Source organism: Orcinus orca, chromosome X (assembly GCF_937001465.1).
Source record: "Orcinus orca chromosome X, mOrcOrc1.1, whole genome shotgun sequence".
In the NCBI taxonomy this organism is placed as follows: domain Eukaryota; kingdom Metazoa; phylum Chordata; class Mammalia; order Artiodactyla; family Delphinidae; genus Orcinus; species Orcinus orca.
Window position 1 is genome coordinate 129,862,314 of NC_064580.1, and position 17,521 is coordinate 129,879,834.

A 17,521-nucleotide genomic window follows, 5' to 3' on the forward strand; every position below is an offset into this window, starting at 1 on the left:
AAAAGAAATCTGGGGTAGCAATACTAATATCAGACAAAGTAGATTTAAAACAAAGTCTATAACAAAGGACAAAGGACAGCATTATATAATGATAAAGGTGTCACTACAAAAAGAGAATGTAACATTTGTTAACATATATTCACCTAATATAGGAGCACCTAAATATATAAAGCAAATACTAACAGACATAAAGGGAGAAACTGAAAATTATACAATAATGGTAACACCCCACTTACATCAATGGACTGATCATCCAGACAGAAAACCAATAAGGAAACAGTTGCCTTAAGTGATATATTAGTCCAGTTGGACTTAGATATATACAGGACCTTCCATCTAAAAATAGCAGAATATTCTTTCTTTTCAAGTACACTTGGAAGATTACTAGGATAGATCACATGCCACAAAACAAGTCTCAACAAACTTAAGAGGATAGAAATTATATCAAGCATTTTTTTCTGACCACAACTGTATGAAACTAGAAATCAATTACAGGAAAAAAATGGGAAAAACATAAACAAGTAGAGACTAAACATGTTACTAAAGAACTAATGGGTCAACAAAGAAATCAAAGAGGAAATGAGAAAATACTTGGAGAAAAATAAAAATAAAAACACATCTTTCTAAAATCTATGGAAAGCACCAAAAGCAGTTCTAAGAGGGAAATTTATAGCAGTACAGGCCTACCTCAAGAAAGAAGAAAAATTTCAAATAAACAACATAACCTACCATATAAAGTAATTAGAAAAGGAAGAATAAAGCCCAAAGTCAGCAGAAGGAAGGAAATAATAAAGATCAGAATGGAAATAAATAAAAGAGAGACCAAAAAATACAAGAAAAGATCAATGAAACCAAGAGCTGTTATTTTGAAAAAATAAACAAAATTGATATGCATTTTAGCCAGGCTCATTAAGAAAAATAGAGAAAGGACTCAAATAAACAAAACTAGAAATGACAGAGGAGAAATTATACCTTATGTCTCAAAGACACAAAATATCATAAGAGAATACTATGAGCAGTTATGTACCAACAAATTGGACAACCCAGAAGAAAAGGACAAATTTCTAGGAACATACAATCTTACAAGACTGAATCAGGAAGAAATTGACAATCTGAATAGACTGATCACTAGTATTGAAATTGAATTAGTAATCAAAACTTCCATAAAACAAAATTCTAAGAACTGACAGCTTCACAGGGGAATTCTTTCAAACATGTAAAGAAAAGGTAATACCTATTCTTCTCAAATTATTCCCAAAAATTGAAGAGGAGGGAACACTCCAAAACTCATTATATGAGGCCACCATTATCATGAAACACTACAAAAAAAGAAAATTAAAGGCCTATAAATCTGATGAATATAGATGCAAACATCCTCAACAAAATATTAGCAAAGCAAATTCAACAATTCGTGAAAAGGATCAGACACCATGATCAAATGTGATTTATTTCAAGGATATAAGGATGATTCAATATCCATAAATCAGTCAATATGATATATCACATTAACAAAATGATAAAAGTCACATTATCATCTCAATAGATGCAGAAATAGAATTTGACAAAATTCAACATACATTCATGCTAAAAACTCTCATTAAAGTTGGTATAGAGGGGACATATCTCAATATAATAAAGGCCACTTATGAGAAGCCCACAGCTAACGTCATGCTCAACTGAAAGCTTTTCCTTTAAACTAAGGAACATGACAAGGATGCCCACTCTCGCCACTTCTATTTAACTTAGTATTGGAAGTCCTAGCCATAGCAAGCAGACAAGAAAAGAAATAAAAGACAACCAAATTGGAAGCAAAGATGTGAAACTGTCACTATTTGCAGATGACATGATACTATACATAGAAAATGCTAATGTCTCCACAAAAAAAACATGAGAATCAATAAATTAATTCAGTAAATTTGCAGGATACAAGATTAATAAACAGAAATCTGTTACTTTTCTAATAAAGAAATATCAGAAAGAGAAAGCAAGAAAACAATCCCCTTTAAAAATCACACCAAAAAAATAATAATAATAAACTTAACCAAGGAGGTGAAAGACCTATACTTTGAAAACTATAAAACACTGATGAAAGAAATTGAAGATGACACAAAGAAATGGAAAGATATCCCATGATCATGGATTAGAATAATTAATATTGTTAAAATATCCATACTACCCCAAACAATCTATAGATTTAATGCAATCCCTATCAGAATGCACAAACTAGGACAAATAATCCTAAAATTTATATAGAATACCAAAAGACCCTGAATAGTCAAAGCAATCTTGATAACAAAGAACAAAGCTGGAGGTATCATGTTCCCTGACTTCAAACTATGCTACAAAGCTACAGTAATCAAAACAGTATTGTAGTGGCATAAAAACAGACAACTAGATCAATGGAATAGAACAGAGAGCCCAGAAATAAACCCACACACTTATGGTCAATTAACCTATGACCAAACAGGCAAAAATATACATTGGGAAAAATACAGTCTCTTCAATAAGTGGTGCTGGGAAAACTGGACAGAAACATGTAAAAGAATGACATTAGAATATTTTTCTCAAATAATATGCAAAAATAAACCCAAAGTGAGTTAAAGACCTAAATGTAAGACCTGAACCATAAAACTCCCAGGAGAGAACATAGGCAGAACAGTCTTTGACATAAATTATAGAAATATTTTTTTGATCTGCTTCCTCAGGCAAAGGAAACAAAAGCAAAAATTAATAAATGGGACGATTAAACTTTAAAGCTTTAGCACAGCAAGGGAAACTATTAACAAAATGAAAGACAGGTTACTGAATGGCAGAAAACATTTGCAAATTATATGACCAACAAGGGGTTAATATCACAAATATACAAACAGTTCTTAAAAGCTCAGTATCAAACAAAAAAACCCCTCAATTATAAAATGGGCAGAAGACCTGAACAGACATTTTCCCAAAGAAGACATACAGGTGGCCAACAGGCACTTGAAAAGATGCTCAACTTTGCTAAACATCAGAGAAATGCAAATCAAAACCACAATGAGATATTATTTCACACCTATCAGAATGGCTTTCATCAAAAAGACCACAATTAACAAATGTTTGTAAGGATGTGCAGAAACGGGAACTCTCCTACACCGTTGGTGGGAATATAAATTGGTGTAGCAACTGTAGAAAACAGTATGGAAGTACCTCAAAAAAAAAACAAACTAAAATAGAACAACCATATAATCCAGAAATTCCACTCCTTGGTATATACACTTAGAAAGCGAAAATACTGATTTGAGAAGATATATGTACCCCAATGTTCACAGTAGCATTATTTACAATAGCCAATATATGGAAATAACCTAAGTGTCCATCAACAGATAAATGGATAAAGAAGATGTGGTATGTGTACATATATATGTATACACTATATATACATATATATATACCTATGCACACATGCACACACACACACACACACACACACACACACACACACATGCACATGCATACACTGGATTACTACTCAGCCATAAAACAGAATGAAATTTTTCCATCTGCAACAACATGGATGGACCTGGAGGGCATTATGCTTAGTGAAGTAAGTCAAGCAGAGACAAGTCGTCTATGTTATCACTATACGTGGGATCTAAAAAATACAATAAACAAATGTATATAACAAAACAGAAACAGACTCCAAGATATAGAGAACTAGTGGTTACCAGTGGGGAAAGGGAAGGGGGAAATGTCAAGATGGTGTAAGGGATTAAGAAGTAGAAGCTACTATGTATAAAATTAAAAAACCTGTAAGGATATATTGTATAGCACAGGGAATAAAGCCAATATTTTATAATAAATGGAGTGTAATTAACAAAAATATTGAATCATGATTTGGTAAACCTGAAACAATAATATAAAATTGTAAATTGGCAATAATTCAATTTTTTAAAAGTTTCTTCACATAAAAAAGACATTTATTAAGAGAGTAGAATTTAATATTCTCACCCCCACAAAAAAAACAAATATATGAGGTAATGGATATGTTGACTTGCTGAGGGGTATCCTTTCTCACTGTATACACATATCAAACCATCATGTGGTATACTTAAATCCTACAATTTTATTTGTTAATTATACCTCTATAAAATCTAAAAACATAAGAGGCATGCTGATTCAAGTATGGAGAGAGCATGAAGCTAAAAGTGATAGTACTAGTTCTGTGAAAAATGCCAGTGGTAGTTTGACAGGGATTGCATTGAATCTGTAGATTGCTTTGGGTGGTATAGTCATTTTCACAATGTTGAGTCTTCCAATCCAAGAACATGGTATATCTCTCCATCTGTTTGTATCATCTTTAATTTCTTTCATCAGTGTCTTATAATTTTCTGCATACAGGTCTTTTATCTCCTTAGGTAGGTTTATTCTTAGATATTTTATTCATTTTGTTGCAATGGTAAATGGGAGTGTTTTCTTATTTCACTTTCAAACTACCACTGGCATTTTTCACAGAACTAGAACTAAAAATTTCACAATTTGTATGGAAACACAAAAGACCCCAAACAGCCAAAGCAATCTTCAGAAAGTAAAACGGAGCTGGAGGAATCAGGCTCCCTGACTTCAGACTACACTACAAAGCTACAATAATCAAGACAGTATGGTACTGGCACAAAATCAGAAATATAGATCAATGGAACAGGATAGAAATCCCAGAGATAAACCCACACACATATGGTCACCTTATCTTTGATAAAGGAGGCAAGAATATACAGTGGAGAAAAGACAGCCTCTTCAGTAAGTGGTGCTGGGAAAACTAGACAGCTACATGTAAAAGAATGAAATTGGAACACTCCCTAACACCATACACAAAAATAAACTCAAAATGGATTAAAGACCTAAATGTAAGGCCAGAAACTATCAAACTCCTAGAGGAAAACATAGGCAGAACACTCTATGACATAAATCACAGCAAGATCCTTTTTGACCCACCTCCTAGAGAAATGGAAATAAAAACAAAAATAAACAAATGGGACCTAATGAAACTTAAAAGCTTTTGCACAGCAAAGGAAACAATAAACAAGACCAAAAGACAACCCTCAGAATGGGAGAAAATATTTGAAAATGAAGCAACTGACAAAGGACTTACCTCCAAAATTTACAAGCAGCTCATGCAGCTCAATATCAAAAAAACAAACAACCCAATCCAAAAATGGGCAGAAGACCTAAATAGACATTTCTCCAAAGAAGAGATACAGATTGCCAACAAACACATGAAAGAATGTTCAACATCATTAATCATTAGAGAAATGCAAATCAAAACTACAATGAGATATCATCTCACACCAGTCAGAATGGCCATCATCAAAAAATCTACAAACAATAAATGCTGGAGAGGGTGTGGAGTAAAAGGAACCCTCTTGCACTGTTGGTGGGAATGTAAATTGATACAGCCACTATGGAGAACAGCATGGAGGTTCCTTAAAAAACTAAAAATAGAACTACCATACAACCCAGCAATCCCACTACTGGGCATATACCCTGAGAAAAACATAATTCAAAAAGAGTCATGTACCACAATGTTCATTGCGGCTCTATTTACAATAGCCAGGACATGGACGCAACCTAAGTGTCCATCAACAGATGAATGGATAAAGAAGATGTGGCACATATATACAATGGAATATTACTCAGCCATAAAAAGAAATGAAATTGAGTTATTTGTAGTGAGGTGGATGGACCTAGAGTCTGTCATACAGAGTGAAGTGAGTCAGAAAGAGAAGAACAAATACCGTATGCTAACACAAATATATGGAATCTAAAAAAAAAAAAAAAGAACCTAGGGGTTAGATGGGAATAGACACAGACCTACTAGAGAATGGACTTGAGGGTATGGGTAGGGTGAAGGGTAAGCTGGGACAAAGTGTGAGAGTGGCATATACACTACCAAATGTAAAATTGAGAGCTAGTGGGAAGCAGCCACATAGCACAGGGAGGTCAGCTCGATTCTTTGTGACCATGCAGAGGGTTGGGATACGCAGGGTGGGAGGGAGGGAGACGCAAGAGGGAAGAGATATGGGGATATATGTATATGTATAACTGATTCATTTTGTTATAAAGCAGAAACTAACTCACCATTGTAAAGCAATTATACTCCAATAAAGATGTTAAAAAATAAAATAAAATAAAAAACTAAAAGTGATAGTAATACACTGAACTTTTAGGATTTCAAAAGTTTTATGTAGGTTGAAATGATTAAACATATAGAATGAAATTTAATAAGGATAAATAGGGAAAATCATGCATTAATGTTTAAAAATAAATGCCATAGTACGTCGGATTGAGGCAATTGGCTGGTCAATAGTCATGAGAAAAAGATCTGGTGGATTTTACTTGATAAAAAGCTCAGAGTAATCCAAGGGGGTAATGTCATTACCAAGTAGGCTAATTCTGTTTTAGGCTACATTAATCCCTGTTTTACCATGAGGTAACTAGAACATATCTAGAGTATTATGCTCACTTCTAGAAAGCACACTTTAGGTTGGATATTAAACCAGGGAGGTCTCCAGAGCAGCATTTCCCAATCTGGTCTATATGTTACTTACATTCCAACTGAGATCTTAATAGGTGTTTTGGGGGAAGAAACGTCCCATGGTCACCAAAGACTACATACTAAAACTTCATCCTATATATTCATAATTATCATTAACATATCAAGGAATTTGTGTAGTCCTGCATTAAAAACCTAAGTGAAGCTAAATGATATAAATATGTATTAAGAGAATGTAAAAGAAACAATAGAAAACTATTAAAATCAATAAGTCAATACAACAAGGTCTCTGGATAGAAAGGCAAATATAAAACCAATCATGGGCTTCCCTGGTGGTGCAGTGGTTACAAATCTCCCTGCCAATGCAGGGGACACAGGTTCGAGCCCTCATCTGGGAAGATCCCACGTGCCACGGAGCCACAAAGCCTGTGTGCCACAACTACTGAGCCTGCGCTCTACAGCCCGAGAGCCACAACTACTGAGCCTGCATGCCACAACTACTGAAGCCCAGGGGCCTAGAGCCCATGCTCCGCAACAAGAGAAGCCACCACAATGAGAAGCCTGAGCACCACAACGAAGAGTAGCCTCCACTCACCACAACTAGAGAAAGCCCACGCACAGCAACAAAGACCCAATGCAGCCAAAAATAAATAAAATAAATTAATTTTTAAAAATAATAAAACCAATCATATTTCTACACAGCAGTAACAAAATTTAAAAATAAAAATCAAGGGGCTTCCCTGGTGGCACAGCGGTTGAGAGTCCGATGCAGGGGACACGGGTTCGTGCCCCGGTCCAGGAAGATCCCACATGCCGCGGAGCGGCTGGGCCCGTGAGACATGGCCACTGAGCCTGCACGTCCGGAGCCTGTGCTCCGCAACGGGAGAGGCCACAACAGTGAGAGGCCCGCGTACCGCGAAAAATAAAAAATAAAAAAAAGAATAAATAAATAAATAAAAATCAAGTCTCAAGGCATTGATTAATCAAAAATATGCAAGACCTCTAAAATGAAAATGCCAAAACATTATTGAGAGAAACTAAAGGAGAACAAAATGAATGGAGAAATATATCATGTTCATCATTTAGAAGGTTTAGTATTATAATTTTTTAAATTCCTCAAGTTAACCTATAGACTCAAGGCAAAGTCAATTCCAGATTTTATTAGAAAATGATAAGCTGATTCTAAAAGTTATCTAGAAATGCAAAGGGCCAAGAATAGCCAAGACAATCTTTAAGAAGAACAAAGCTGGAGGACTTATACTACCAGATCTCAAACCTATCTATAATATAAAGTAATTAATATACAAGTGGCATTTATCATGAGAATGAAGGTTGGTTTAAACATTTGAAAATCAATGTAATTCACCATATTAACAAAATTTTTTAAAAGTCATAGAATCAACTCAATAGACACAGTAAGACCATTTGAAAAATTGCAATATTCATTCTCATTAAAAATTTTCAAAACCAGAGTAGAAGAGAACTTCCTGAACTTGATAAAATGCATCTAAGAAAAACTTACACCTAACATCATACTTTATGGTGAAAGACTGGAAGCTTTCTCTGTAAGATCAAAAACAGACAATGGTGTCTGTTTTCATCTTTTCTGTTCAACATTATATGCGAGGTCTAGTCAGTGCACTAAAACAAGAGAAGAAAACCAGTGCATCCATATAGCACAGGAAGAATTAAAACTTTCTTCTCATATGACATAATCATCTAGGTATATAATCTGATGAAATCTTTAAAAAATGTTACTAGAAATTCCATTTCTGGCATGAAAGCATGACGAGCTCTGCAGACTTGCTCCTCAGTGAAACTTGCAAAATGTATTTTAAAAACTACAATTTAAAGTTTCTGGAAATGGTCCTAAGGGCATACAACAAAAGAAAACTATTTATTAAAGAAAATCTACTAAAACTCAGTAAGGAAATCAAGAGTCCAGACTATTTAAAACAAGAATTGTTCCCACCCTCCCCCTTCCCAGATCAGTCTGAAGGAAACTGTACTCCAGACTGGTGTAGCCCAGAAAGAACACAGGGCTCTCTCTTCTCCCAGCTCCCACTTAGAGGGCTATCTTCCTGGGAGGGGCAAGACACCAGCATTTCTCATCCTAGAGCAAGCTACCTATTGTTATGGCTAAATTCTGGGCAAGTTTGGCTGAGAGGTAGGAAATCCCTTCATCCTCCCAGCCCCCATTCATGGAATCTAGACTCTAACTTGGGCATGGCACTGCTGAGGTTACTGTGCCCTGAAGTGTCCTTGATCTGGTTCATGGGGCAGTGGTCCATGCTGGAAAAGGCAAGCTGAGACCTGGAGCTGCTGTCAACCCCAGGCATGGGGACTTGATTTAAGGTTAGTCTTTTCTAAAACAGTTATCTAGTATTATAAGTTTCTTTAATTTAGCACTACTTTATACCATGTTTTTAATTTTGTTTAATTGAAAAGGTTTTAAATTTTTCTTTTGAGTTCTTCTTTGACTTATATTTTATTTAGAAGTATATTATTTAGTTCGCAAGTACTTGGAGATTTTCCAGATATATCTGTTTTTAATTTCTAATTTTATTCCTTTTGGCCAGAGAACATACTTTGTATACTGTGAATTCTTTCAATTTTTTACAACAAAGAATATGGTCTATCTTGGTAAATGTTGTAGGTTCAGTTGAAAAGGAGGTGTATTCTGCTGCTGTTTGTTGGAGTGTTCTACAAATGACAATTAAGTCAAGTTGGTTGACAATGGTTCCTCTTTCTGCTACATTTACTTATTTTCTGTCTACTCGTTATATTGTTTATTGAGAGAGGAGTGTTAAAATCTCTAACTATAATTATAGATCATCTCTTTTTCCTTTCAGTTTCCTGTTTTTGCTTCATGTCTATGATTAGGTGCATAAATACTTAGGATTGTTATGTACTCTTTTCTTTCTCTTTATATTGGAGCATAGTTTATTAACAATGTTGTGTTAGTTTCAGGTGTACAGCAAGGTGATTCAGTTATACATATACATGTATCTATTCTTTTTCAAATTCTTTTCCCATTTCATTTATTGCAGAATATTGAGCAGAGTTCCCTGTGCTATACAGTAGGTCCTCATTGGTTATCTATTTTACATATAGTAGTGTGTACATGTCAATCCCAAACTCCCAATCTATCCCTCTCCCCCACCCTTTCCCCCTGGTACAAAACCTTAAGTTTGTTCTGTAAGTCTGTGAGTCTGTTTCTGTTTTGTAAATAAGTTCATTTGTATCATTTTTTTTAGATTCTGCATATAAGCGATATCATATATTTGTCTTTCTCTGTCTATCTTTAAAGTGGGTTTCTCTCAGGGACCAATTGTGGGCCTTTCTTTTTATCTATTTTGACCATCTCTGCCTTTTAAAATAGATGTTTAGGTTATTTATATTTAATGTGATGATTAATATGGTTGCTATTGGTTTTCCATGTGTTTCATCTATTCTTTGTTACATTTTTCTCTTTTTCTGCCTTCCTATTGATTTTATAAACTTTCTTGCTTTATTAGCTATAATTTTTAAGTTCTACAGTGCACATTCTTAATTTATTACAATCTACCTACAAGTAATAATATCATATCACATCATGTGCAGTGTATTTCCATTTCATCTTCTGGCCTTTGTGCTATTGTTGTCATACATTTTCCTCACATATACATTATAAACCACACAATACAATGTTATTATTTTTGCTTTAGGTAGTTATTTATTAAAGATATTTAGAAAAAAAAGAGACATATTTACCCACATATTTTCCATTTTTGTTGCTCTTCCTTCCTTTTTATACATCCATTTTAATTTTATTTATTTATTTTTAATTTTGTTCTATTCTATTCTATTCGGCTGCACTGAGTCTTAGTTCTGGCATATGTGCTCTTAGCTGTGGCATGAGGGATCTAGTTCCCTGACCCAGTATTGAACCTGGGCACCCTGCATTGGGAGCATGGAGTTTTAACCACTGGACTAACAGGGAAGTCCTATAGATCCATATTTCTATCTAGCATCATTTTCCTTCTGCCTGACACATTTCCCTTAACATTTCTTGCAGTACAGACCTGCTGGTGATGAAATTTTTAGCCTCTATATGTCAGAAAATGTATTTATTTTACCTATATTTTTAAAATATATTATCTCTGGTACAGAATTCTAGATTGACATTTTTAGTATTTTAAAGCTGTTGCTAACTACCTTCTTGCTTCCCTGTTTCTGACAAGAAGCCTGCTGTCTTTCTAAAATTTTCCCTGTGTATATAAATGTTCTGTTTCACTATGTTTGCTTTTAAGATTTTCTCTTTATCACTAGTTCTAAGCAATTTGATAATTTCCCTTGGTGTAATTTTCTTCATGTTTCTTGTTTGTTGAACTTGGTTTGGGCAGATTATAATTTTCATCAAATTTAGAATATTTTTTGACTAGATTTTCTTCAAAGACATTTTCTGCCTCTCCCTTCAGATAATCCAGTTACACTTATATTAGGCCACTTGAAGCTATCCCACAGTGCACTGATGTCCTGTTCACTTTTTCAGTCTTTTCTTCCCTCTGTGTTTCATTTTTGCTAGCTACCATTGCTGTGTCTTCAAGCTCATCAATCTTTTCTTCCTCAGTGTCTAATCTGTTGTTAGTCTCATCTGGTATGTATTTCACCTCAGATATTGTGCTTTTTATACCTAGAAGTTCAATTTGTTTTTGTTTTTTTAACTTACATGTCTCTACTCAACATGCTCATATTTTCCTCTACTTTTGAACATATGGAATTTAGACATATCTATTTTAATATACTTATCTACTAATTCATTTGTGTCATTTATGCATCTGTTTTTATTGATTGGTTATTCTGCCTTTTGGGGTTGTATTTTCTTGCTTCTTTACATGTCTGGTAATTTTTGACTACATACCAGCCATTGTACATTCACCTTGTGTAAATATTCTTAAACTTTGTTCTGAGATAATGTTCTGAAAACATTTTGATATTTACTTTTCAAGCTTGCTTTTAAGCTTTGTTAGTTGGGACCAGAACAGCCTTTGTTTGGGGATGGTTTTGCCATGCCACTGAAGCCATATTCTTCTGAGTACCCTACCCTAACCCCATATGTTGCAAGTTTTTCCACTCTGGTTGGTAGGAACACAAGTTATTCCCAACCCTATTATTCCATCTGCTGTTGTCCAGTGGTCCGTTCCTCAACCTTGGGCTGTTTCCTTATATGCATAAGCTGAGCAGTACTTACCTGAAAACTTGAGGGAAATTCTCAGCAGATTTCTGGATCTTTCCCTCTGCACAACTCTCACTTCTCCATGCACCTCTTGCTTCTTCTCTGCCCTACAAATTTGCCATTTTGGCCACCCCAAATTCAAAACTCTTTCTCATCAACTAAGGGAGTCCACCAGGCACTATGTGGATTCTCCCTCCCTACACTGCAGCCTGAAATTTATTGAGGCAGTAAGGTGATATAATCCTATGGCTCAGCTTGTTTGTTTCACTTCTTTCAAGAATCACTGTCCTGTGCTGCCTTTGTTCAATTTCTGATAACTACTATATACTATGTTTGTTCATTTCTTAGTTGTCTTTTAAGAAGATAAATCTGGTTCCTGTTACTCCATGTTAGCCAGAGCAAAAGGCTCCATGCATATTTTTCATGGGTACTCAAACTCTTAATGTCTACAACTAATTTCCACCTCCTTCCCCTACCTTCTTTGTTCCAACCAAACTCCAAAAGAAACATAATAAAACAAAATACTACTGTTCCTCCTCCAATATTCCTTATTTTAGAAAATGGCACCACTCAGTCATCTAAACCAGGAACTTAGAGGTTATCATTTTCTCCTCCCTTTCCCCTAATCCCATAATTTAATCAGTCACCAAATTCTCTACATTCCCACAATCATCACCTTCATTCTGGACAACTGAAATCAATTTCTGACTGGTCTTCTCTTCCTCCAATACTGCCCTGTTCCAATCTATTATTTATACTAAAGCAAGAGCCATATAGCCTTCATCTAAAAACAAACAACCCCAAAAAAAGACCATGCAAACATATCTTTAACTTTAATTAATAAGTGAGTTTATTATAGTGGTATAGGTATAGTAATTCCAACACTATTCACTATTTTATGTATATTGTAGAATAAAACAAATTAGTAAATCAGTGAAGAATAATTTGTTCAATTGGAATTAGTGGTATCAGTATAGACTCATTACACATGCACATACACATATATGTCTACATTTATACACATATTTGTTTATATATCTATATGTATATATATATACGAATATATACAGGTGTGTGTATATGTATATATGTAATTTTCTATTTTCTCAATTCTGTCCACTGAAAGGTCCTAGATGCAAATGACACCCAGTAGCAATGAAAATATCTAGCACACAGAAGTTGGATTTTAAATATAATTTCCCACAAAAAAAGATGCTGTTTCTTCTTGGAAAAAATGATTGATTATAAGGCTGAATGAGGGAGAGTACAAGTTAAGTCTGGAATATACTGTTATGCCAAAAAGTGCTCAAAAATGAGAATATATCAAAAGTCAGCTTGAATAAGCTCCCACCAAGCAAACACAGGGAATTATGAACAAACATTGTAATCAAAATAGATAATAATATATAATAATATTAATGGATTACATTTCATTCAATAAAATAAGAATCCATCTGTTCATGCTGATAGTTACCTAATTAACTAAAGAGAAGGAAAGGGTTTTATTACAATAGAATATCATATAATAAATGTAGATAATTGGCAAAAGTTGAATATGGACTACAGATTAGTAAATAGTATTAGGTCACATTTTCTGAATTTATAATTTCATTGTAATTTTATAAAATAACTTCTTTGTTCTAAGAAAATACACACTGAAGTATTTAGGGATAAAGGGTTATGATATCTGCATCTAATTCTCAAATGGTTCAGGAAAAAAACATAAATACATTGGTATACTTGCCCTTTCAATATGGTCCATGAGGTATTATAATGCATTTACTTCATTGCGATCATATTGCTGATCATACTAAACTGAGATCCCATCTAGCCATCAGATTTCTCCTCTCTGGAATATCAGGCTGATATGTGCTCAGGGTTTTTAGAACAAAGACATGTTTCCCAGCTGTTCCTGGGACACACCTGCCATCCAGGCAGGGATTGGTATTTTATTACCAGAAACGGGTGTGACCAAATGTTGTGGTTTAATACCCTATATGCATTTACCTAAGTGAAATTTGGAACCTTCCAAAACCAGACCAGAGAGATTGACCATTGAAATGAAGGATTAGAACTAATTTCCAGTGCTCAGAGGGAAGAAACTCAGCTTTACACTAACCTCATTGATCAAGACACTATTGAAGGTACCTTAAGAATCTTTTTAGATGACAATAGCCAAGAAGATCTTGAAACAATAACTGACCTCCAAGCCCAGGTCGCAGCCGGTTGTCATAGCCATCCAGAAGACGATCCAAGATTCTGGTGAATATAGTGATGTTGTCGGTGCTGTCATCAGGAATATCTGGAGCATGCTTCGGAGAGAGTCTGAGGCAGTGGAAGAAAAAGAGACACAAAATAATAGTTCTTAATAGCAAACAATTAAATGTCTAACACTTTAATTCAAGAAAATGTCAATCAGTAGACTGGGCCAATTAAATAGCTTTGTACCACAACCAAACCAGCAAGCACTTTGGCATGAGCCAAACATACAGTCCAGCCCCAACCCAGCAGTGGAGAAACACCAGTAGAAATCTTGGACAGGATATCTGTGGGAATAATACATGGCATAAAGTTGATTTATCACATTTTGTTTCATGAACAAAAGGGCCTCCAAAAAAAAAAAGGAAAATTTTGTTAACTTACCCCTTTTCTAGCCTAGAGAAACACAGGTTCACAGGACAACAGACCCAGAAAGACCTTTGAATTACATGTAATCTACCTATCTCTCACCCTATGGAGATAAGGCAACAAAGCAATAGCAGTCCATTAAATGTTAAAGCTACCAGAACTCTTAAGAGATTCCTAATCTCTTTCATTTCATACATGGGGAAATAAGCTCAGAGAGAACACCAAATTTGCCCACAGTCGTATTGCTAGTGAGGGTCAGAGATAGAACTATAATCCAAATTTTCTGATTTTCTAGAGACCCTCAGCTACCTTCTGCTTATCCAGTGTGGATGCCTTCTGCAAGCCTTTCCAAGCAGTAGGCACTTTACTAATCACCTAATCAGGCCGAGGCTGTGACTAATGCTTTCACTTTATGAGGAGGGGCTTGGTGTGGTTTGACGGGACTAGAAATAAAGAAAGGCCCTGGGTAGTTTTGGGGAAAGAGAGATATAGTGAAGGAAATGGCTGTTGCCAAGGGTCAAGAAGCATGGTGTAGAATCAAGTAATAATCTAGAAGTCAGGAATCCTACATCCTAGTACCAGCTGTATTCGTGATTTGGAGTAGACAATTAAGCAAATTATAGTCCTATAGGTCTCAGTTTTACCCATTCTTACTTTGGACCCAGAAGGTCGCCATTAATAGATATATAATAACTATTCATAGCATCCAGTTAATCGGGGCAATAAGAGACAGGTTAACAGTTAGAAGGAATCTTGAGAGGCAGTCAATATGTCTTCCCACCAAAATAGTAGGCACATCTGAATTGAATAGTTCTTACTCTAAACTGCCACTCCCTGGCTGATAAACTTTGAAAAGTCATTTTGAACCCAAATTCCTTAGTTCATAAACCGAATTCAATTCACATAATCGTTCAATGCATCTTTAATGAGCATCAACTGTGTGTCTATAGAAAAAAAACAGAGCAGAAAAAAGGTAAAGGTAATCACTCCTCTGCTTACAGGTGTTCTGAGACACTCAAATGATAAAATAGATACACGTGGAATGAAAAAGGTACCTAGGCCTAAAAAGTCTGGAGACATGAATTTGAATTTACTAGTTGAGTGACCTTAAGCAAGTCACATAACACCTCTAGTAATAGCCTTCTCATCTTTAAAATTAAAATAACTTCACTGATATGTTGTATAAATATTAAATAATGCATTAAAATTTCCAGACTTAATACTTAATATCTAGAAGTATTCAAAGTTTGTTTTCTCTTTTGTAAAATAGTAGCTTATGTACTTGAATGCATAATTCAAATGTAAATAGTCACAACAAAATATTGGCACCCCCATCAGCCAAAGCCATAAGGAAAGCTTTGGTCAAAAAGCACTGGAAACCAGTGAAGACTAGAGGTGATTGGCTGGTTTAGTGAAGAGTACCACAAGTGATACAGATACCCCATTTGGAAGGGGGAAGAAAGAAGGAAACTGTAGTGCAGAGCTAACTGACATCAATATGCTGAAGAGATAAAAACAGACACCCTGTCAGGTCTTGGCTCACATTTAACTTAATCACCAATGTTCTGAATCCATCTTACATGGGCTGTGGGGAGAGAGGCTACAGGAGCTCAATTGATTTTGTGAAAACCTCTTTCTCATTTTCCCTTAACTCTCACTGCGGGGAATCTTGACCCTGGTTAGCCTAGTTTGATTTCTGGGAAATAGGTCTATGAATTGAATGAAAAGCCAATTTTTTTATTACTGGAAGGGGATAAAAAGTAGAATCCTCACAGAGTCATAGCAAGCTATAAAGGGCTTCAGAGATATCTACTCCAGGTGGATTTATAGATGGAAATTGTAAAGTCCCTGAACATAAGTTTTAACCACACTGACTGTTAATGGAAAAGTTAAAATTTGGATCCAGAATTCCTGAATATAAAGCCAATATACTGTGCTGCCTCTCTTACTGAAATAATAATTTCCTTGATGATGCATTTCCATCCCTTTCTGACTCTGTGCTGATAGCAGCATTCTTCACTAATAAATTTTAAGTCAAAAATTAATGCAAAATATCATTCCAAAACAATTTTCAATAGATTTCTCTATGATTTTGCACTTGATTCCTGATAAATTTTTCTTCTTATGTGGTCAATTATTGCAGGGGGAGCTGGAATCTTGTTTAATCTAGAACACAAGTTAGAACTCTCTCTTCTTAAATAACTGAAGTGCAACAAGCTGAAGATTCTGTAGTTTGTACCCATCCAAAATAGTCTGGGGGAACAACAAAGAATCATAGTATGTCAGGATTATGGAGGACCTTAGAGACCATATAATTATTTCCCTTCATTTTACAGATTGACAACCTAAGACACCAACAAAAGAAAGGGATTGTTTAAAGCCACATGCTTATTAAGTTGATGAGACTGATGCAATAACCATGCTTGTTTTGCCTTATATCTGTCATTACTGGCTGGACTAAATATGATATTAATAATGCATCATTTAAAATGAAAATGATGTTACTAATACAGTATCTATAGGTTAGGCAAGTTTAGTCATTTTTTTAGTCTTAAAAATGGAATAGTGGTAAATCCAAAGAACTAGGGTCAAATGAACAGAGTTTTAGTCCTGAATCTGCCACTAACTGATCATGTGAACTATTTCCTTACATGTGACACAGAGATAATTCCCCAACTTATAATGCTTTCGGAAGAAATAAGTAAATAAGATAATAAACCATAAAATTGCTTTGTAAATGGTAGAGCTCAACATACATTGAGGTTGATCATTCCTTTTCCCCCAAACTCCTGAAGATGTAATGAGACACCTTTGAAAGATATGCACTTCTATGCTATGGGAAAAGTTAAGCTCACCAAGTGATTAAGTTCAGGGTAAGTAATAAGTATTAGTTCAACTACATTGAGAAAGGACCCTGATGTGTTTATGTCAGGGGGAAGCAGAAGAGGCAGAGATGTGGAGTTGCTGATACAGTTCATAAAACAACCTAAAGAGAGGATAAATTTACTTCATTAAAAGGATGGCATTTTCCCTAATACTGTATTATCTCCTGGGGGAGAACAGATTTTAAAAATAAAGAAAATCCAAAATTACTATGCAGAAGGTAGTGTCAACAAGATGGAGAGGTCTCAAAGCTCATCTCCCCCTCACAC

General features: G+C 35.0%; 1 protein-coding gene across 4 annotated transcripts in view; it reads right to left on the minus strand.

The window, feature by feature from the left end:
• Positions 1-17,521, minus strand: part of GABRA3 (gamma-aminobutyric acid type A receptor subunit alpha3) — a 428,677-nt gene that overhangs the window by 113,814 nt on the left and 297,342 nt on the right. For all 4 annotated transcript variants that reach the window (XM_049705028.1, XM_049705027.1, XM_049705029.1 and 1 more), the window contains one exon: positions 13,945-14,066. In XM_049705028.1, coding sequence (XP_049560985.1) covers positions 13,945-14,066 — 122 coding nt within the window. The remainder of the gene's footprint in view (positions 1-13,944; positions 14,067-17,521) is intronic.